Source organism: Micrasema longulum, unplaced genomic scaffold (genome assembly GCF_059751315.1).
Source record: "Micrasema longulum isolate JH-2025_06_02 unplaced genomic scaffold, ASM5975131v1 h1tg000873l, whole genome shotgun sequence".
NCBI lineage: Eukaryota > Metazoa > Arthropoda > Insecta > Trichoptera > Brachycentridae > Micrasema > Micrasema longulum.
The window spans coordinates 278,481-302,439 of record NW_028278065.1 but is presented as its reverse complement, the minus strand read 5'-3'; the positions used below and the strand labels follow the sequence as shown (position 1 = coordinate 302,439).

The 23,959-nt window shown below is 35.7% G+C and overlaps 1 protein-coding gene across 2 annotated transcripts in view; it reads left to right on the top strand.

Moving 5' to 3' along the window:
• Window positions 1–23,959, top strand: part of RyR (Ryanodine receptor) — a 126,614-nt gene that overhangs the window by 80,055 nt on the left and 22,600 nt on the right. The window contains exons 44-56 of one of the 2 annotated variants that reach the window (XM_088231329.1): window positions 402–512; window positions 4,709–4,836; window positions 6,058–6,188; window positions 7,643–7,803; window positions 9,137–9,338; window positions 10,158–10,319; window positions 11,113–11,269; window positions 11,949–12,151; window positions 13,574–13,777; window positions 15,810–15,895; window positions 19,257–19,356; window positions 21,693–21,830; window positions 22,972–23,065. In XM_088231329.1, coding sequence (XP_088087455.1) covers window positions 402–512; window positions 4,709–4,836; window positions 6,058–6,188; window positions 7,643–7,803; window positions 9,137–9,338; window positions 10,158–10,319; window positions 11,113–11,269; window positions 11,949–12,151; window positions 13,574–13,777; window positions 15,810–15,895; window positions 19,257–19,356; window positions 21,693–21,830; window positions 22,972–23,065 — 1,877 coding nt within the window. Of the gene's footprint in view, window positions 1–401; window positions 513–4,708; window positions 4,837–6,057; window positions 6,189–7,642; window positions 7,804–9,136; window positions 9,339–10,157; window positions 10,320–11,112; window positions 11,270–11,948; window positions 12,152–13,573; window positions 13,778–15,809; window positions 15,932–19,256; window positions 19,357–21,692; window positions 21,831–22,971; window positions 23,066–23,959 lie in introns of both variants that reach the window. The other variant, XM_088231328.1, reaches the window with a different exon arrangement.

The following is a 23,959-nucleotide window of genomic DNA, read 5'->3' as shown; positions in this document are numbered from 1 at the left end:
AAGCATTGTATTAAAAAAATAATTGACATAACAAATACGAATGATTTTTCGTGTGTCAATATAAATCACTCCTTAGACGTTACTGCAAAGTTATGTCGTCAGTTTTTCTGACAACTGTCATTCTAATCATGTTATATTTGAAGGACCATATAAGGAAATAAAAAAAATTAAAAATAAAAAAATAAAAAAAATAAAAAAAAATATTTGAAGGACTATAGTGTCAAATTCCAGTTTTTAAGTTGTAGACCTAATAAATAAATAATGAATAACCACAAAGTTACTGCTTCAAATATAAAAGATTTTAAGTAGACTTAAATCAGTGGTTGATTTCAATATAAAAACCATGTGATATTTTCCTATCGTTGAATAAATAGCATTTGTTTTATCAAATTGTTTTTAAGGGCTGGGGGTGGGTCTAGAAGGAGCGGCCGGGGAGAAGAACATGCACGACGCCGAGTTCACTTGCGCTTTGTTTCGTTTCATACAACTTACTTGTGAGGGACACAATTTAGGTAAGACACATATGTACATTTTATTTATTTAAACGCTTTTTAGGCTTTTACATACGAGTATTTTTACATACATATATACAAATAAAGACAGACATGTATTTTACAAAGAAGTAGCAAAAAATATATAAATGATTTTTAGAAGAAAAAGAAAAATATCAAAAATATCATCTTTACACATTAGTATAACAGTGGAAAGAACAGAAGTGCATTTTGAAATATGAAGACAGAAATGCATTTTTTTATATATATTTTTTTTAAATTTTATTGAAATAAACGGCACTTATAGTAGGGCCAATTTAATATGTCACATTTGACATTTGCCGGTTTTAGCTTCATAGTGAAGTAACCTGCTTAAAAGCATCGATTTAAGTGAATGAATCGATTTGGACTTCAAACCAGTGGCGAGCCGTGATTTATTTTATAGGTAATCTATTAAAAATGTTCATTAATTTGTACTACATATAAGTACTTACATAACATGTAAGTAATGTTATTATAAATTACTACTTTTTCTGTGGTTCTGTGAAAATCAACTCAAAACAACAATTATTACTAACCACGCGATATACGTAGCTTTTATCAACACTATTTTATTAGAATACTAAACTTGTACAAAAGTTTATTAACACATACCACAATGACATTCCGCAGATATTTCCATTATGATCTGTCATTGACAGTACTGTCAAGACTTGAGCACTGGCCGATTTCTTTTAAAATGAATAATGCCTAAAACGGCCACTGCGAACGCCACCTGTCCTATGTGATACATAATATGTCAACGGTATCCCATCAAAGAAAAATAGTCCTTCGGAAAAAATGTTCGAAATACTAGTTTCCAAATAGAGAATCTTCTAAAAATATTTGTAATCTGCGAGTTTGTTTTAGTACTAAAAAAGCCGACTTGGGTTAAAGACGAAAAATACAGTGTACTTTTTTGTAATCGGCTAGTTTTATCGTTCAGTGAGAATGGACTGGGCGCTGGCGCTGGGCGCACTTCATAGATATTTTTTTGTAGAAAGATATAAACGGTGATTTATAATAAATAACAATTACTTTATATATTTTCCCATAAACATGGTTACTATAAATTATTATAATTTAAAGTCAAATATAATGGTAAGCTGTGCATAATCGCTTACTTTGACGATTCGCCCCTGCTTCAAACATAATACATGTGAATTGAATTCAGTTGCTATGAAAAAGTACTTATGGGTACTGTTATTTTATTTTAAAAATCATAAGTCGTATCCCTGTCCCATTTTTATTTTCTATCGTAAATTTAAGGAACAAAATAAGATAAATACATAATTTAACAAAACTATCAACATTCGATTTTTCTGGGTAACATCCCTAGTGTTTAAAAAGAAAAGGGGATCACTGATGCAACATTGTAACGACGTTTAGAACAGAAAAAGTTTATTATGCTTAGAATGGTTTATTAGTGAAAGTAAATCATAAAATTACCTTTTTTTGTCATTATTACAATAAATACGTAATCGTGGTTGAAAAAAGTGAAGCAATTGAGCAGTTCTAAATTCGAAAAAATAAATAATATTTTATTACGGCCCTTACAAGGTTATGTTGTTGAATTTTGATGAAGTGTCAAATGTGACTTATTCAATTGGCCCTACTATAGTGCCTTTTACATATTAGTTACAAATACAATTAAATATACATACATGTAAGCATAAGTAATACAGAGCATTTAAAACAATATTATTAATTTAGAAAGTCTAAGAAATATAAACTATATAAAAGAATAAAATATTACCAGTTATAGAATTATCGATAAAAAAAAGATAATTTGGTAGTAGAAATACTTTGAACCAGTTAAAAAAAAACTAAGAAAACAATATTGAATAACATTAAATAGATATATATATATATATGTATTATTATTTAAAACTAATATTTAGGCAAATATTATATGTTTATGTATAAAACTATATAATGATGTAAAAAAAATGATAAAGAGAAATATTTTTTACTTGTAAATTAATTCAAGAAAAGAAACGAAAAAAAAAAACACTAATTACACAAAGAAAAGAGCAAAAAATAATAATGAATTAAGAAGAGAAAGAAAAATAAAAATCATTACATATTAGTAGAAAATATATGAGGATACGTAATAATACATACATTTATTGCAGTGGAGGACATGAATACATTATTTCGTATAGGTTGTATTAAAATAATCTTAAAATTAGAAGAAGTTAGAAAAATACTTATTTAGAATGCATATATAAGTCAATAAACGGTAAACAATTGAAATTAACATAGTATTATTTAGGTATTACAATTTGAAGATAGTAAATTGATACACTGCCTTTTAAAATTCAAAAGTGTTATATATTTTTTTATTTTTTTAAATAAATATTTGCGTTCTTATGATTTACCCAAATATTTAATTTTGAGGGCCATTTTCAACGAGTTGTAAATAACTCACTATTAGAAAATGGAATCAAGTTGGGGTAGAGTGGGATTCAATATATTGCTGCTCTTACTACAATGTGTCATTAATTTTGAAGATGTTTTTGAAATTGACTTAAACTTATAAGCGGAATGGGGAATGTTGTAGTATCTCTACATAAAAGTGGCCACTTGAACCCAACCTATGACAGGTCATAAGCCCTGTAAACGCTCGAATATCCATAATCTTGAAACAAAAATTCTACCCATCTCTGTAGTGATATAAATAAAAAAGACTTAAACTGATTGTCTTATATTTCACTTAAAGATTCTTCTCATCGTTTCTTTGAATCCCTTAAAATATGTATATTCAGAAAAAAATCATTAGAAAATCGTCACTCGCCACATAGCGTGGCACAAGCTTTTATATTTCCTCTATGAAAAGGGTAAACCCCTAAACATGGATTTAAAAAATATATTTATAGTTCAAGGCTTATAAAAGCCACTTGTGATGTGATTCGTATTCCTAAGTAAAAGATTTAGGCACAAAACGAGCGCATGTTTTCGAAAATCTAGTTTTTTAAGGAACAACGAGGAATTCCACTGTTTTCTAATTTTTTTTTTTCTATTAGCGTACTATTTAACTAAGCAAAAATAAATGTATATTTTTTTTTGTGCGTTTTTTACAAAGATATGATTTTTTAAAGTTACATTTATCAAATACCGCGCCAAATGACTGTAATCAGTGTGTCACTTTTCAGTAGTGACGTCATGAAACGGTTGTCATTCTTACTTTCACTGACCGCGGTAAGTTGTATTTCTCCAGCCAATAACTAAACTGACAAGAATCTATGGAATATTGCTTTGATCACTTCATTTGGTTGATCGTAATTTGCTCATTTATATGTTATGGTTGTTTTTACGAACGTTTCGATTTAGAAAAACCGAGAGAGTTGTCATAATCTCTGGTTGAAATGTCAAATTATACAAATAATACTCTTACAAGGTGCGGGGGCTTTAAAGCGGAAACCGGTAATACTACACGTAGATATAAGGAGTGACGTCATTATTTACGATTTTAAAATGAATAGTATTTTTATTTTTTACATTTTTTATTTATTTTTGCGTGCGTTTTTGAGATATTTCATCTTACTCCAATTTTTTTAAATATTCACGTGTACACGAAAACATTTTTAAAATTTAATTCCGGGTTGGGCTGGAATTCCTCATTTCATGAAGAAGTGGTCTAGAAATTTGGGGAAATTCCATAGAGAGAAGAAATTGAAAAATTTTAATTTTTTTTTTTTTCTTAATCTACACAAACCGGTTTAACAGTAATAAAATATGGACCCCCACTTCGTTGTCAAGCATTATCACGGCCTTCATTAAACTGTCTCTCCCATCTTTTTATCATAGAATCACTTATCACATGTTCTCCGTAAACCTCCCAGATCTGTTGATGGTGACTGGTTTAATGTTCTTCGCATTAAGAAAATGAATAACAGACCTTACCTCACAAGCGGTGGGATTTCAAATTTTATTCGGCGCTTCAAACAAGCACCACGAGGCGTACACAACAGTCAGTTAACTTAAAGTGGCGTCAACTCATTATCTATAGGTCGGGGTAAATACCACACATGCGTGAAACCGCCATCGCTACGCTGTGACAGCAAGAAACACGAACAGAACTTACTTTGTGGATATACCTCGTATTTAGTAATGTAATTCGTGTTACTCATGTCTGTTGACCTCGCTAAATAAATAAAATTGTGTGTTGTTTTTAGAATGGCAGAACTACCTCAGAACTCAGGCCGGTAATACGACTACGGTAAATGTAGTAATTTGTACTGTGGACTACTTGCTACGTCTCCAAGAATCTATCATGGACTTCTACTGGCATTACTCCAGCAAGGTAAACAGGCTTAGTAGTCACGACAATAAAAGAACTCAGTTTCAGCTCTTGAGCTTAACAAAAGTCTCCGTATTCAATTCTATAATATGGTCTCCTAATTATAATATAAAGATCAGATATTTACTCAGTGAAAACCAAATAACGCCTGCATAACACCTATTCTCCTCTACAGATGCGAATTGTGGCACCTTACTATGGCCCAAAACAGCAAAATCCTGAGTTTTGAGAATAGGTGTCTCAGAAGAATCTTGGGTTTGCTGTAGTTTGACATAAAAAGGAATGATGTAAAAACAGAACAGATGGAACAAACTCCGGTGACAGCTGCCATCAGGCGGAGGTGACACGGTTGGCTTGGCCATATGCTGTGGATGCCTCCTTAACCACGCTTGCCTGCTTTTTAAAGCAACAGGTTCTTGACGTCCAGGACGTCCACTGCTGACTGTTTGTCGGCAATTCAAATAAGTCAGTAAATAAAATTAGTTGATCAGTTAATGAAATTAGTTGCTCAGTTAATGAAATTAATTGATTAGTTGATAAAATTGGTCTCCTTGGTCTCGAATGATGGTTTGTGGGCATTCATATGCCTGTCATACCTAAACGAGGCCATTAACCCGGCTCCTGGGGGACTGAGTCACCTTCTCGGTTCTTAATGGAGTAATTCGCATTCAGCGTGTCCGTGCCGCAGGGGTAAGCACCTTTCGCTTCAGTAGACGGAGCCTTCAGGTGGCTATGTTTGGATAAATATCCAGTACTGCGGGGTATAACGTGAACTCTTGCCCTGGGCCATAGGGGAAGACCTTAACAGCTGTGATGTTGGAGATGAAGTGCATCAGTAAGGCGGAACAGACGGAAGGGGCACAATTTTTTCCTCAGGCTGCCCAGACAAACTTCGGGCTATGGGCTGTTGGGAGACAACGACGTCAGGCAAGACGTTGTATTGAGGATGGCAGCGGGGGAACAATAGTCAACTGTGACACCCTAAGACCCAGTTTGAGGTGACATCTCTGGTCACCGTTAAAATTACCGTCTTGTTACGCTCACTGTATCACGGCATATCATGATCGCTAGATAACGGCATCGCTTTCTTAGGAAACTAAAGCTTAAGGTTTATAAATAAGTGTAAAAAGTAAAAAAATATTTTCTGTTTATTTAAGTAGTATTTTCCTTTATTTTTTTCTGTGTTGTTTTTCGATCTTATTAAAATGTTATCATATTTTCTAGGAACTAATTGATCCCGCCGGTAAAGCCAACTTCTTCAAGGCAATCGGTGTAGCCAGTCAAGTTTTCAACACCCTTACTGAGGTCATCCAGGGTCCTTGCACACAGAACCAGCAAGCTTTGGCTCATTCTAGGTAGGACAGATATTTATTGAAAAAGCTGATCTCATAAGATCGGTTTCTAGGATGGTATGTTAAAATTAATGGCGAGCTTCCTCCAAAATAGAAACCAATACGTCTCCACGGTCTATTTGCGTCAGTGTTTCTTTACTTTCTCGGGTGTTCCGCAAGGCTCTAACCTGGGTCCATTTTTATTCTATATTTTCATTAATAATGTCAAAAGTGTAATTTTGAACCCACGTTTTCTGTTGTTAGCGGATGACTTATGACTTTTTTTTAAAGTGACGACTTCTGACGATTTTCGTTTTTTCCAAGCGGATATATCTAATATATTTGAATGGGGAAGGCGAAACAAACTTAGGTTTAATGTTTCTCAGTGTTCGGTCTCGTCCTTTACTGGGGTCTAAAACACTCTATTTTTTCGCTACAAAATGAATGACCAGAGTCTGCTACGAACATCGAATGTTAAGAATCTGGGCGTTAGATTTATGAGCACCCTGACAAGAGACAATACGTGGTGAGGCATTGAAGATGTTCGGATTTGTTCTGCGCACTGCCAGGGTTTTCGAAAATACCCGCGTACCTAAAACTCTTTATAACTCCTGCGAAGTAGACTTGAGAGTGGCTCGATGATTTGGGAGTAACATGAACTGAAGTACTCTCTTACGATAGATAAAATCCAAAAGAAGTTTCTGGGATAACTCTACGTGAGAGTGCGGGTATTATCCTTAGCTCTACCTGACCATGTTTCTCCTGGGTATGCTTGGCTACAACAGTTTAGAGACTAGGAGGAATGTGTATTTGACTCCACATTTTTATCGATCGTTGCGTGGTATGGTCGATATGCCTGAGATTATGATGAGCATTGGTTTGTATGTTCCTGATAATTATCTAAGACAGCGTCAGCACAGATTGTTTTATATTCCTATATACAGAACCACCCTACCTGTTGGAAGGGCTACCGCTATGCTGAAACACATTGCTCTGGATGTTGATCTGTCCCATCCGAAGGCGCTTTCCGGAGCAGGATTCTCCTGCTACTTTGACAAGATTCTCTTTATGTATTTTTTGTCTTTTTATAATATGTATGTCTTAAATCTTAGTTTGTAATGTATGTTTTATTTTAAATAAATTAATTAATTGTATTGAATTTATACCATAACATATTCCAGTGCTTGATATCAGACAGGAATATTGACTGAAGGCATCGGTGGTCACTCGTACTATCCAAGACGCATACCCATTAGTAGAGATTGTGTATACAAGATGCGGTTTTATGTAGACATATTTTTTTTTACAAAAACTTAATTTTTATATAAAAAATTGCCAGTTTTATTTAAATGTGTATTTTATTAATGTTAACATGTAATTGATGAATAATTAGTAGTCTTTTTTTTTTAATATTTCTGTATGTTAAATATTATTTTTCATTGTTTGTAAGCCAAATAACGAAATTATGTTGTTTTTAGGTTGTGGGACGCTGTAGGAGGTTTCCTCTTCCTCTTTTCTCACATGCAGGACAAACTCTCCAAGCATTCTTCGCAAGTGGACTTGCTGAAGGAACTGCTGAACTTGCAGAAAGACATGATCACCATGATGCTCTCCATGCTTGAGGGAAACGTCGTCAATGGTAAGCTTAACTTGAACCGCGCAACGGCCATTTTTCCTTCTCATAGATGTTCTCCAACTTAATAAATTAAATCAAATTTGATTCCCCAGAACTAATTAATCTACTTGCTTACCGTGTCCCCTCCAGATCAATTGACTTTCTGATATTTTATATATTCCTAACATTAAAACTAATCATCGGAAACACTCTACCGTCCCGCGTATATGTGAAACATTTAACAAGAATTTTAATAGTCTGTGACACTGCGCGCAAAATGTTGGTATTTGTTCTCTGAACAGCTAGGGTGTTCTTGAATACTCGTGTTCTTAGGCTTCTTTATAACTCATTGGTGCGAAACAAACTTAAGTGTAGATCTCTGATCTGGGCGCCCCACGAATTGAAGTACTCTGTTATGCTGGAGATGGTTCAGAAGAAATTTCTGAGGTATCTTTACTTAAGGGAGTGCGGATACTATCCGCGGTTGTACCCGTCTGACTTCATACTGGGAATGCTTGGCTACAATACTTTGGAGAAAAGAAGAAATGCATACTTGCTTATGTATTTTTTCAGATTAATCCGTGGTATTACGATCAACATTGGTGTAATGGAGAGTATTGATCAGTGTTCACCTAGCCACATCTAATTGGATTCAGTTCTCGCTTTCCTTTCTGTCATATCCAACTGGTGTAGGAGTTTCCCTAACAACAACTACGTAAATAATATACCATATGCTTAATAAACTTATCATGTGTTTTTTTAATTAGTCTCCGATATTCAAGTAGGCTTTGTAATGTTTAAGAGGATATGCAGTCCTAGACAATTTTGACAAATGGGAACTAAACATTGTTTTCTGTTACTCTCTTGCAAATCAAATTGCGAAAAGACAACTGCACATCGGACTGATTATGCCTAGCTAAAATCGTCGTTTCGTTGTCCCGTTTTCAGCACCTCAAAACTGAACCGATGTTTTTTTTAAAACGGTATTAGGATAAAATGTTCTGTGTTTTTACCTTTTAAATTTTTCAAAAATAGTTATGGCATTTGTATACCATACGTCCGAAGACATTAAGTAAAACTGTGCGCTTTTAAGGGTTTTTGGATGGTGCTAGTTCCCATAATAAACAATTTATCATTAATTAATACAATACCGACACGCCAATGGTCAATATCTATAGTGTGTAAAAAAAACATTTTTCTAGTGCCATAATCCAGGAAAAATTCCAAAATACCTTTGTATGAAGAAAAGTAAGACCGCGTTTGCTCTCAAGTCGTAGTGTTGTATTTTTGACTGTCCAGCATTTGTCCTTAAATAATATTAAATGTATCTGAATAAAAATTACATTATCTTTTCTAGGAACCATCGGCAAACAGATGGTGGACACCCTGGTAGAGTCAGCCTCCAATGTAGAGCTGATCCTCAAATACTTCGACATGTTCTTGAAACTGAAGAACCTTACGTCCAGCCCAAACTTTATGGAGATTGATACTAACAACGATGGCTGGGTGCTGCCCAAGGACTTCCGCGAGAAGATGGAACAGCAGAAGAGCTATACACCGTAAGTTGACGCCTTTTGTTCACCCAATCACCGCGAGACTGCCGAGCGCATTTAATGAAGACCAAAAAAGTTGCGCGCTAAGAACCTCTTCAGATTCTTTCTTCAGCCTATGCTGGTGCGCTTTTATCTTCTGTAGTGTGTTTGGTCTGCGTTCTTCCTTCAAAAAAGTATCCAAACTGTTTTTTAAATAGACGAAATGAAATTGACCACTGAGCTTGTCAATTTATTCCAGTATGTTCAACAGAGTACCAAGATATATTCATCATCAACATACCCTTTCGCACTAACGGTGCATAGGGAACTGCATTGGTACACCAACCGCAGTGTATCTTAATCATTTGAGCTACACAAAGGTAAGTCGATCAGTTGTACGCTTAAGGTGCCTGTCCAAGAACAATCCAATTTTCCAGTTCGAAAAATCCTCTAAAATCAATATTTCACATCCTGTCAGCCAGAAATTGAACCCAGAATCTTAAGAATGGTAGGCGAACGCATTTACCACTACACGATGAAGCAGACTTATCTTCACTTGATTTTCTTGGTCAGAACTTTTACTTGAGAGCAGTCATCAAGTGCAAAACACTCGCCAGGGGTTCTGGTTATATTTCATACAAAGAACTGTATTCTCGATCCGCCTGGATCCAATAGAAAATAAAGCTACATAAAAATTTCGCAATGTTAATAGTTGCTGCATTTATATTTCTTACAAAGGTATGAATTCATGAATATTTTTTGTAGCTTACCTATAAAAAAGCCACCGCTTGCCGCTAGAACGAAGTAACTGTTTTGTCAGATAGTGAGTTTTCGTTTTTTTTCCAGTGAAGAGATTGATTTTCTGCTGATGTGCTGTGAAACGAACCACGATGGAAAAATCGACTACGTTGGATTCTGTGATCGCTTCCACGAGCCAGCCAAAGAAATCGGCTTCAATCTCGCCGTGCTACTGACCAATCTTTCTGAGCACATGCCCAATGAACCAAGGTATTACATATTTGATTATTTCATTCGTTTTCTGAAAAGTGGGAGTCAGTGCTATACTCGCGTAGCTCCTGACATCACTGAAAATTATGTAGATCTATTGGGGCTAGTTGCTCCGCAAATCTGTTGATGTTTGTGAGGTTAAAGAGCTGAAACCTTCGTTTATGCGGGTGAGATTCATATAATTGAATTATTTCACTTACATACCAAGCAAACGTCTAAAAAATTATTTTTTTCAATTTCTATACTTCTTCATGGACCAGATGGATTTATCAACAATATTTTGAGTTTGTCCAAATTTTTGTCGACAATTAATGGATTCAACTCCCTGGGAAGCTGTTAATATCAACATATTACAACAGAGATGAAGAATATTTTAAATAAGGTAATATAGAAGTCTAGGCATCTACAGGGCTTATGACCTGTTATTGGCTGGTTTAAGTGGCCACTTTACACACTGTGTAACACTCACCATTCTGCCCATATTTGAACATTTAAATTCCTTCAATTCTTTCATCTGTTGATGTTTGTGAAGTCAAAGAGCTGAAACCTTTATTGAAATTGAATTATTTCACCCACTAGGCGACGCCTGAAAACTTTATTTTTAAAATTTCTATACTTCTTCATGGACCAGGTGGATTTATCCACATATAATATGGTTTTAGAATGCTAAATGTTACGCAGTGTGTAAAGTGGCCATTTAAACCAACCAGTGACTGCTTGTTAGAACTGTAAATGTCTAGACTTCCATATTCCTTATGAATAATTTGGAAATAATTTTGCATTAAAATTTCAGGTTGGCGAGATTCCTAGAGACAGCTGGCTCCGTTTTGAATTATTTTGAGCCGTTCCTTGGCCGTATTGAGATCATGGGTGGCGCGAAGCGCATCGAGAGGGTCTACTTCGAAATCAAGGAGTCCAATATTGAGCAGTGGGAAAAACCACAAATCAAGGTAAAAATGCAGTTTAATTAATGTAATGTATTACTAATATTTAAAGCATTAACTTTGTGGTCAAACATTTCAACTTTCAAGTTTGGATTTTGTCTAATCGCTTGTCCAGAAAGGGCGAATTCGCTGCGATTCTCTCGTGCGTAATACGCGCGACCGTTGCGTCCAGAAAAAGCGTACCAACACGCGAGCATTTGGGGACGAATCAAGTCAGTAGAAAACATGGGGTTGAACGAAGTGCACTTATATGTGCACTCGCTCTAGAGTTCGCGCGTCAACTGGACGCAACAAGGCGTCTCTAGTATCTCTGAGAGAGTCTGGCGAAATGCATACGATTAACACGCATATTTTGAATTCGCGCGAAACGTTTCGCGGCGAATCCGCCCTTTCTGGACAAGCTCTTAGGGAAGAGACCATTGCAGGAGACTGCTGCGAAACATTGCTGGCAGCCAGTTTTTAGTCCATTCATCGATGTGATCCAAATCCTGGAGTAGTTGCCCAGATTATAGAAGGAGGTTCGCAAACAGTTAGTCGTCTGCAAAGATACTCGATTGAGATTTTATGACCGTTTTGAGATCGTTAATGTGCAGGATGAAGAGAATTGGGCCAAAGACGGAATATAAACCTTTTTATAATGTTCATTTTATTGTTTTAGTAAAAAAACGTATTATTTTTCATCCAGGAATCCAAGAGAGCCTTCTTCTACAGCATCGTCACAGAGGGTGGTGACAAGGAGAAGCTCGAGGCCTTTGTTAACTTTTGCGAAGACGCCGTGTTTGAGATGACCCACGCTTCCGGTCTCATGGCACAAGAAGACTCTGGCGGCGGTCCCAAAAACAGAGAAGCGGCTTACACCAGCTATATGAGCGAGGATGATGAGGAGAGGTAATAGAAAAGTTCAACTTACCATTCTCTCTCTCTTTGGTTTCAACATTCTAAAGGTCAAACTGCACTTCGGTGGGGCGGCGCGACAAAATTAGTTTGAAGTGCTGTGAAGTGTAGAGGATAATTGGGATTGTTTCATACTGAACAGTGAAAAAAATTGTTTGTGCAACGCGCCGCGCTGTGCCGCCCTAGTGCGTTTACCTTGGTAAGAAGAGACCGCATTTTAACCGGATTCACTCTACTTTCATATTTCCTCTGCTAGTTCCATGTTTCATTTCTATTCATGAGTGTTGGGACTAAAACTCGGCTCTCTTTCTCTCAGTCTCGGTCAAATTTGCCCTGCCAGTCTAGCTTTGATTGACATTATTTTATAATAAACTCCGTTACGTGTAAATAGTAACCTTTTAATTTTATTATACTTTATTAATGCGATGTGGTTAATGTTCACGAGCCAGCAGCTTCATACAAACAACAATCGTTTCCCATCAAAAAAAGAAGTAGCAAACTGACCTTAGAATGTCCTGGGGCGTCCACGATGATCTTTATTTCGGTAAGCACTTCACTGGGGTGATTTGTATCATTTGGTGAGCACCAGGCCGCGTGATGGATCTTCGAGAAGAAGTCTGACTTGAAAGCACACAAGTCAGACTAAGCGAAAAAACTTTCTGTCCGCCGCGTTTTTAAAATAGTTTCAATCCACCGTATGTTCGTCGGCCGCGATTGTGCTTCCATTATTGACCGAACGGAAAATAATCCCGCCATCTCTGGGCAAAGGATTCAACTACACATTTAATTCTAAACTCAATTAAATGTGCGGTCAATGAATCGATTTCGTTTATCTTTCTTGACAGGACAATCATCGTGTAAACTGAACCGCTAGCCATAACAATTTTTACAGTTACAACAGAGATGAAGAACATTTTAAAGAAGGTAATATAGAAGTCAAGGCATCTACAGGGCTTATGACCTGTCAATGGCTGGTTTAAGTGGCCACTTTACACACTGTGTAACATTCACCATTCTGCCCATATTTGAACATCTATATTACTTCAATTCTTTCATTTGTTGATGTTTATGCCTGTAGATGCCTGTAGATGCATTGACTTCTATATTACCTTCTTTAAAATGTTCTTCATCTCTGTTGTAATATGTTAATGTTAACAGCTCCCCAGGGAGTTGAATCCAGTCCTTGTCTACAAAAATTTGGACAAACTCAAAATGCATTTGAATTTTTACAGTGCTTAGTTCGCCATTCACTCTTTTTTCCACTCTTCCATCTTGGCAAAATATTGTTTCATTTCCTGAAAATGAATAATACAGAAGACGTAAGAGCGATGTGGCATTCTATAGTCTCTGCCTACCACTACAGCGAAACGGCATAATGGTTTGTTTGTCTATATAATAATACATTTATTTCCCAAGGGCCGGAAAGGATCCTATTCGTCGAGGCATCCAGGCCTGTAAGGACGGAGTGTATCTGGTATGCTCCACAATGTCCCCGGCCAACATCAAGCAGAGGATGGGCGACTTACAGCAGATGTCTCCTGCGGAAATATTCATCGGCTTCTTCAAGATCATCTTCTATTTCTTCTACTACATCGGATACAGCATCGCCGTTGTTATTAGGTCTGTACATTTGCCTTTTTCACTTTCAATAATATTTATGTTATATGAATAATCAGAGCATTATGCTCCGGCAAAGTGTCCGGTCAGCCTTATGCGGAGAACTTCCAAAAGGTTAATCACAAAGCTTTGCTTTCGATATATTTTAGCTGTTTTTAGCTAACTTAGCCGAAACCGAGTAAGGGTTATCACTAGAGCCCTTCCAGAGTACTGCAGATTGAATAAACACCTTGCTAGAATGAACCTTTCTGAAACTTCTAGTTCTGCAGTGCAGATGATGAAACACCAATACGCATTCTATACGAATGTTGTGCTTTATATCACAAAAGAAGCCACATCCTCGAGGAACCGTTAAACCTAGATTATGTAAGAGCGCTCGCCCCCTAGCAAATAGTCTGATACTTTGAGAACCTAGGCTTAGAGGGATAGAACTAATATGCGGGGACCGGTCACAATAGATTGATACAGTTCACAGTGATGAGAGAAGCTTATATAGCACTTATTTCCATATTTCTGTTTAAAATACGCATACTGATATTTTTTGTAGATATTCCTTAAAAAAATTCCATAATCGATGATAATTTTGATAAAAATATCAATCGAATGACTTGGTTTAGATTTATTTATTTGATTACTTATTTTAATTATTTCTTGCATGCTAACAGTGTGAAAATGTAAGTATTAAAGATACATTAATTTAACAACCCATACCTTGATTCCTTTTTCTCATTATTAAAAAAGCAATATCTATCGCCAAGCAATCCAAGTCAATAATTTTCCTTTGAATATGCAAAACCTATGTGAGACTTCTATTGGAGTGTGGATTTCGTACTTCACTAAATACATGGAGCTAAGTTTCTGAGAAAAGTCCAAAGATTTGCTACGAAAATCCCAAATTACTCAAAGGGATGCCCACTGCGGTAGATTAAAAGCGTTAGGACTCTCATTATTTGGAGATTAACAGAAGGGAGGGAACTTAATAGAAACTTTAAGATGCCAAATGATTACTATGACTGACCCCTGCACGAGATGTATCGTTTAAATCATTAAATGGATTTAAAATGGGAAACTCACATCACATCTATCGCCAAGAAAGCCAGGTCAATAATTTATTAGATTAAGAAGGCGTTCCAAACTATTACTCCAGAGATACTTCTTAAAATATACAAGACCTATGTAAGACTTCTATTGAAGTATGCAGATCATGTATGGAGTCTCTTCTTCACTAAAGACATTGAGCTACTGGAAAATTTCTAAAGATGTGCTATGAAAATACCCAAATTTATTAAAAGGATGCCCTATCGCGGTAGATGAAAAGCGCTAGGACTTACATCATCGGGAGATTGACAGAAGGGAGGGAACTTAATAGAAACTTTAAGATGCCAAATGATTACTATGACTGATCCCTGCACGAAATATATCAATTGAATCATTAAATGGATTTAAAATGGGAAGCTCACAAGAAAGCCAAGAAAGCCAAGTCAATAATTTATTTGATTAAGAAGGCATTCCAAACTATTACTCCAGAGATATTTCTTAAAATATACAAGACCTATGTTAGACCTCTTTTGGAGTATGGAGTCCCTTATTCACTAAAGACATCGAGCTACTGGAAAAGTTCAAAAGATGTGCTATAAATGCTCAAATGAATCAAAAGGATTCCCTATCACGGTAGATTAAAAGCACTTGGACTTACATCATTGGAAGAGGGGCAAATTGATAGAAACTTTTAAGATACTAAATAATTACTATGACTGCTGGGGAGCACGGGATGTATCCCAACACAAATTTACGAGGTCATAACTGGAAGCTCTATCGTCCCCAATTTCAATAAATCCCAAGAAAACTTTTATTTTGAGCAGGGTGATTTCAGACTGGAATAAATTGTTAAATCTAGTTGTCCTATCCATTTTGGTCAAGCAGTTTGGATGCTTTTTTTTAAGGAATAAGAATGCGGACAAATAGCAGTACACGAGATATAGGCGCACCAGCAAAGACTGCCTGTCTGTAACAAATAATAATATTCTGTTTGCAGATACATCTTCGGAATCCTCCTCGGTCTGATGCGAGGTCCGCAAGTGGAGGAACCCGTCGTCGAGGTCACGGAAGAAGAGAAAATCGGTCAGTTACGGATGTGGTCTAATGTCAATAAACAAAGTAAGGTATTTTCTAGGTTTGCTCTTGGTCCGCTACGCCGCATACTGCCGCAACGCTGGGGAATGCCAACGCCGCATAATGTTACAGACTGTCATAACGAATACTGCTTTTTAGATTATTATCAGGCTATAGATGCGTCACACCAGTTTGAGACAGAAACATTAATTATTTTTCTTTTGAATGATTTAAATATTTGAGTCTTTGGGCGTGGGTGTCATATATTATCATGACAGTTAAAAATATGCAATTGACAACGAACTTCATCGTATAGTAACAATAAAAATTATACCTTTGTCCGCAAGTGTCATATTATAACGACAGTTAAAAATATGCAACTGAACACAATTTTTTTTTTTTTTTAGAATTTCAACTTTTAAAATCCCTAGAAGTCCTCGACTTGAGGCAAATCTACATTTAAAAAAAGTCACACTCGACATTCACAAAAATAGGAGTACTCAGAGCTGGTATTCCAAACGCTCTCGTGGCCGTATTACCTCGTGTATTTACATACAAAATACACGAGAAAAACTGTTTTCTCGTGCCATGAGAGTGGTTCAGAATAGCATCCCAGGTGATGTTTAGCCATGTGCCTCAATCAGGAGTACAGTAATTCCAATTACAATAGCACGTACAGAAATTCCAAAAATCATTTCTCCATAACGGACCTAAACTATACAACCTGATACCGTGTGTTTGGAAATCTGATAAAACAACAGTATTGAAAAAGAGAATTGCGATTTGGTTGACAGACATTGGAAGTAATCGTAAAATTTGTTAAGGATAGTAATCTAAATACTAAGCAATTCCATTGAATCATTTAAAAATCTTATTTTTATATTAACGTAAACTGTATATTTTTTTTTCTCTTTTGGGCTGTTTTTCTATTTCTTTAATATTATTTTTATTTATGAGAAACATATTCGAAAACCATATTTGCCACAACAAATCGGTTTCTTAGAACAGACATTTGCCCATATAGGAACCGATTGCAACATTGGGCATACTTAATTTGGTAATGTATCCAAAATAAAACAAGTTTATTGGATTGTAATTCTGCTTTATTTTTTATAAAATATACAAAGGGTATATTGTGCCGCGTTTCGTCTTGTTAGGACATTTTCAAACAAACTAACTTAAATATTTACAAAGTTTCCTTATATACCAAAAATAATTGCTATTTTATGTTTGTGGATTTCTATACAAGCCAAAATAAGTAGAGTAATTGAAATTCAATTAGGGTATACTGAGTATATTAGAGGAATATTTTGGTTATATTGGGGAAAAACCTTCCATTATTTAGAAACATTTGTAAGGGTATGACTTTAAAATTAATGTAATAATTATAAAAATATTGATTTCATTTATACAGGTTTATTTTAAAAATTATTGTTGAAATTCTACACAGGTTTCTACAGGTGTTTTACACAGGTTTCATTCATGTTTAATGTTTAATGTGAATGAAACCTGTGTAAAACACCAATGTAGAATTTCAACAATATTTTTTTAAATAAACCATTGCCGCCATTCGTATGTTTCTCCAAAAATAAATAAATATATTAATAATGCGCGCCCAGCGCCAGCAATGAGCCAAGGAACTAGCCGATTACTCCAGCCTATTTCTTCATACAAATAAGTTACTATATTTTAAACATACTAAACCCAGTAGCGGGATTTTTCTCCTAGAGTTAACTTGCAGATTACACAAATTCTTTGAAGATTCTCGATTTGGAAAACAGTATTTCAAACATTATTTCTTAAGGACTATTTTCTTTGAGATTAAACTTTTGACATATGACTCGCAACACATGTGGCGCTTGACGCAGCCGTTTTTGGCATTATTCATTTCTAGAAAAAATCGGCCAGTTGACATTTCAATCGTTATGAAAATATCTAATACTGACTGAATTATAATATTTTATTTAAGTTTTGTGTTAAATTAATGGATAATATAGCTAGACAATATAATATATCAATAAATTACGTAGTTTAAGTTGATTTCATAGATGAGAGTTGTTGTATCTCAAAGAACCACAGAAAAAATAGCAATTAAAAGTATATATAAAGAACTGTCATTAAGACGATTGCATGTCAGGCGTAGTGGGCTTTGGTTTCCGAGTGAGCCCTGCAGTACCTCTCTACAAATATACCGTCTTGATACATACCGATGCAGATAGCGTTTGAAATCGCCCCATGGATTATAAATTGATTGAATCAAATGAATGTCTAAACAAATAAAAAGAGAATGTAAAGCTTCTTGACATTGTGCTATAAAATTTATATGATTGAAATAACATTTGGCTTTAAATATTCAAAATTTAGCTACACACAAAGACATTTATTAATTTAACAATTGAGAACGTATTTCCAGAAATAACCACAAAAATCCGGATTTCATGTTAACACATGATTACCTTTATGAAGCAGATCATTGGGATACGCCGCATTTGGTTTAACAATGCAGTGCCCTTTGCACCACTGGGTGTGAAAAAGGGTTGAGGATAATGATTAAACTTCGTGGGTCGAAATGTGAACTTGTAATTTAAAAAAAAAACATTTTAAGAATATCAAATTTTCATTTTATTCCTCTTAAATTCCTTCGGTCTTCTGTGTAGTCTTAGGGTATGTATTCATGTTTCAATTAGTAAGCACATCTCTCGCTTAGATAATGTCTCTAAATATTAGGCTTTTAAGCAATCAAAAGAGAGGCCAAAAAACAATGCATCCGCTTTAATTTCCTAACTTGTTTAGATGCACAATGTGTTTATATGGATTATTGTACTCTTTGTAAATATTTTCGATAGCATAGCAGCAAAACCGCCTAGACTCAAGGCCTAGCGCTGGAAACAAAATGGCTGCCTTAGTAGTCAGAAAATGTTGACGTTCACATACGTCAAAAGTATTTTGTATTTATATTCTGTTTTAAGGATCACAGGACACGCACCGTGGCATAGTTGGTTAGACGGCCTACTGTGAAACTGATGTTGCGGGTTCGACTCTCGCCAGTTGTAAGAAAGAAATCGAAAGTTTTGTGGTGTATTTTTTATAACTTCCCTCCATTTTCTCTCTTTCCCGCCTGCTGACAAACCTCTAAAATAGAAGCTTAGCGGGTTATTCCATTAATTGAAAATAAAATTAAAATTAACATTTTATCAAAGATCACACTGATTTGCATATTTTATTTTAATTTTTAATTTAAAAAAAAAAATATTTAAAAATAAGGTACTCTCAAATTAGCCAGAAGTTTTGCCTAGAATAAGTCCTTAGCATGTAATCACACAAAATTGAACTCATTTACCGAAAGCCATAGAACAAAATATGATCCTAGGTCCCTCGAAGCACCTTCCAGCCTTGCCTTCCGCGCCTGACGAAGCCCAGATGCAAGTATCCGCCTTTGGTCTGGACATATCCAAGGAAAATGACGGACAGTAAGTTAATTATTTATATATTTACGGACATTGTCCATTTAAACAATTCACAGGGATAAACATTACAATAGAAGTACAGTTAAAAACATTAAAAAATAAGAAAAAAAGCATTGACAAACGTAAGGGACATCGAGACAAAATCTGGATTTATTTATTTAGTGCTCGTTTAAATCGTTGTAAGCTTAAACCAAAAAAGTCCAGATCTTGTCTTGAGTCAACAATACGACAAAGACGGGTCAATAGAGAATTAAGGCCATAGTTAGTTCTATGCTGATCGATGAATTGTTTCCTCAACCTACGAATCGGAATATAGAATTTTACCTGTCCAGTAGTGATGACTCATCGATTATACCATTTAGTAGGCCGAACATATATATAGAGTCAATATTAGAACTACGTTTTTGTAGACAAGAAATATTGAACATTGACTCTATATCAGTATATGAATAGTTACCTCTTTCTAGTCCAAGTATCCACGCAACTTTTCGAAGCAAGCGGTTGGACTGATTCAATGCTATTTATTCGATTCACATTATTTTTTTTTTTTATTTAACTTTTTGTACATAATGTTATTTGTACATTGGCGGGCTTATTGCCAAATGGCAATTTCTTCCAACCAACCAATAAAATAAAAGTTTTATTTTTATAATTCAAGTTACAGAACATATTCAATAGAAAAACAAAAAAAAAAAAGATTAAAAAGTGAAAAATATATAAAAATAGAAATAAACGTATTTGTTTATAAATTACCTTAAATCAAAACTATTACTCAATGGGAAAAAGGAAAAAAGCGGAAAGAGGAAAAAGGAAAGGAGGAGAGATTAAGGAAGAGAAAGGAGATGTTTCTTCAGACGTGATTTAAACAGAGATAATGTATTAACATCTTTGATGGTGGATGGGAGATGATTCCACAGTCGAGCCGCATGGACACTATATGAGTTAGAGAAGAAAGAGGAATTGTGTATGGGTATTAAGAGAGTGCCTTGAGAATGAGAACGAAGAGGTAAACCATGAACTGATAAGCGTTGAAATTTTTCACGCAGGTATATAGGAGCGTTAGGACTATGAAGTACATTGAACAGAAGTGAGAGGGAGTGATAGTCTCTCCGTTGTCTAATTTTGAGCCATTTCAGTTGCCTACGATAATCAGAAATGTGGTCACATTTCCTAAGACCAAAAATGTACCTTATGCATGTATTCTGAAGTCGTTCAAGTTTCACATTCATGGTTGAATTTATTTTTGCTATAATCCATATTGATTATAAAAAGACCGATCGACTTATGCACTTTAAAGCGATTTTTTTTTAATGAAAAAATATCAGTGTAAATCTAAATGAGAGTTTGTAAAAATAAGTCTAATTTTTAGTGATATAAATCCATTGGTTTTTCTTACTGTCAGCAATTTGACATCTGTGCTAGGTAATCAAAATTTTGGCTGTTTTGAATATTTTATTGTGCAGGAAATAAACGATTCACCTTCTGCATTGTCCTTAAGACGATAGTAGATCAGGCGACAGTAAGCATTATTATTATTATGGATAACTTATATAGCGTCATTTTCGTAATATAATACCTCAAGGGTGCTTTACATAGTGATTCTATAGAAGAATAAATTTAATTGAAGCTTTTAAATTTGTAATTTCACTAAAACAATTATTTTTATTGTCACATGCTACGGATTTGTTCAAATGATTTAGAGATCAAGTGGGTTTTAAGTTTCTTCCGAAATATCACTTCACTTTTCACAGCCTCGCACCTCTGCTAGGAAAGCATTCCAGGCCATAGGGCCTGCGACCGCAAATGTGCGTTTACTAAATCTAGTGCGCTGTTTGCGTAGAGGTATAATAACTTTTCCTCTCGCCGTAGACGTAGCTGATCTAAGCGTGAGAGGCCTGTCAGCTAGTTCATCTGGAGTGCATAGTTCCCTTAGATATTCCGGAGCAGAGTTGTGCAGTGATTTATACACATGCCAACAGAGTTTGTATTCGACCCTCTGTGGAAAACGTAGCCAGTGTAATTCCCGAAGTAGTGGAGTGATATGACTGAACTTAGAGATTACAAAAATAAGTCTCGCTGCAGCATTTAATACAGACTGTAGGCGAGTCATTTTGTTCATTGGTAGACCTGCATAGATACCGTTACAATAATCGACTCTAGACTTACAAATGCATTTATTTATTGACGGGCGGCTTCAACCGGCAAATTTTTGCGGTTGAGTCCCATAGTCTTATAGTATTTAACATTTCTACAATAGTCAATAGTGTTCCTTATACCAATTTAAAGATGTTTGAATTGACATAGCTTTTATTACACGTGTAATTTATTGATTGTTTTAGGATAAAGGTACAGCCGCATGAGTCTCCAAATATTTCTTCAGCCGAGGAAGGCGACACATCTCTAGAAGATGGTGGAGAAGGGTCTCATGAAGGAGAGTCTAGCTCTGAACCACCCCCCTCTCTCATAGACCTTCTGGGGTAAGTTTCCATATTAACTTTACCGAGAATTCCACTTTAACAAGACGGAAAAACGTTCTGGCACACGGGTTTTCCAAGTGGGTCGATAAGTGAGCCTGACAATGAAAACTGATACAACGAATTCAGCTATCAACAGCATTTCGATTCCTTTCACTTAATTCGATTTAAATTGCTTTCCACGTGTCTATCTTTTTAAATTAAGGAACAAAAAGAAGTCGCATGGGGCAAATCTGGAGAATAAGGTGAATGAAGAAGCAATACGAAATGCAATTCATTCAATATATTTTTTTTCCTTCTCTCCAATCTACAATCGTTCGTAGAACATAAGTAGACTTTTAAATGGTTTATTGAGTAAGAGAAAGGAGTCATCGGATGACCTCTGTCATCTCTTTTGTTAAACTGGTACGCCAAATACCTATTTGGCAAATCCAGAACGCTAAAGTAATTGTCGTCAAGCGAAGACGATACAGTTGGCTAGGCCATATACTGTGGATGTCTCCTGAGAGTCTTAACCACGCTTGTAAAGTACAAGGCGTCAGGTTCTCGATGTCCTGGATGTCCACTGCTGACTGTTAGTTAGCAGTTTATGTCAGAACTTCGGGACGAGAACCTAGCTCGGGAGGATGCAAAGAAGTTGGCTGCCGATAGAGATGCATGGAGACTCTTTTAGATACCATATGCTCCAACTAGGGAGCGGACATGGAATGATGATGAAAGCGATTGAGACATCTAACAACTCCACTTATATCTAGTAAGCTGCTGGCCAGACTATTGATGTGGTTACCGAGCCTTAGCTGGCGTACCACAGTAAATTTTCGAATTTCGTCTTTTACTAGAGACACTTTGAAATACTCCCACACTTTGGTGTTCCTGGAAAGCCAGGGGGCATTCACTATGGCTCGCAATACCTTATTTTGATAGAAATATAGTATTTTAATATTGTAGCGACTCGCTGACGAAATGCTCCCAAACGGTCAAAACACTCTGAAATTGGTTGAAATTTTGACAGCTGCGTAGTAATAGATTGTTCCTTTGAGGAATGTTTTTATTTTTGGGCTCGACGCGCCATCTGTTGATAGGTGTACTAATCATCAGCCCACTCTAGTAGTATATTTCTATATAATTTGTTGGTTATTTTCAGAGGTGAGGCCGCTAAACGCCAGGCACAAGAGAGGAGCGAAGCCCAGCAAGCACAGCAAGCCGCCATGTCGGCCATTGAGGCAGAAAGCAAAAAGGTATTTTATAAGGATGCATCGAATATTCGGTAATTAACGAGTAATTATTCGTATTTGGCGTGCGAAGTAGACTCGAGAGTGGCTCGATGATTTGGGGACCGTGTGAGTTGAAGTACTCTCTTATGGTGGAGAGGGTTCAGAAGAAATTTCTTCGGTTTCTCTACACGAGGGAGTGCGTATATTATTCATGGCTTTATCCCACTGAGTTCCTCCAGGGTATGCTCGGTTACAGCAGTTTGAAGACTAGAAGGAATGTGTATTTAACTACGCACTTCTTTCCATTGTTGCGCGGTATTATTGACAACCCTGAAATTATGCGGAGCATTAGCTTTTATGTTCTTATAATTACCTTAGACAGCGTCAGCATAGACTGTTTCACATTCCAACATACAAGGGGGCTATCTTTATGTTGAACAATAACACTTTGGACATTGACATTTTTCACATCTTTGAGGGAGTTTTTCGTAACAAGATTCTCTTACTTTTTCAACATATTATTTTTTGGATATTATGTACACTAATATGTTTTTTTAAAAATATATTTCTAATTTTACCTAATTATTCTAATTATTTTTATATGTATGAATTAGATATTCCATTTTGTAATGTATATATGTATAAATAAATAAATAAAATTAAAATTGAAATATTCGTGGCGTGACTTTATATGTTCGGTATTCGGCATAATTTTCTTTTGAAATATCGAATATTTACCTAATATCAAACAACTTATGATGGACACACACTAGGCCAGCGAATAGGACCACATGCAAGTTTAAGTGTGTGACTTCATCGAAAATGTCAATCCATCATTTTAATGGTAAAAAAAAAATACTGTGGTCATGTCTACCCTGTTGACCCAGGGGTCAGCCATGCGCGCTCTCATCCGCTCTT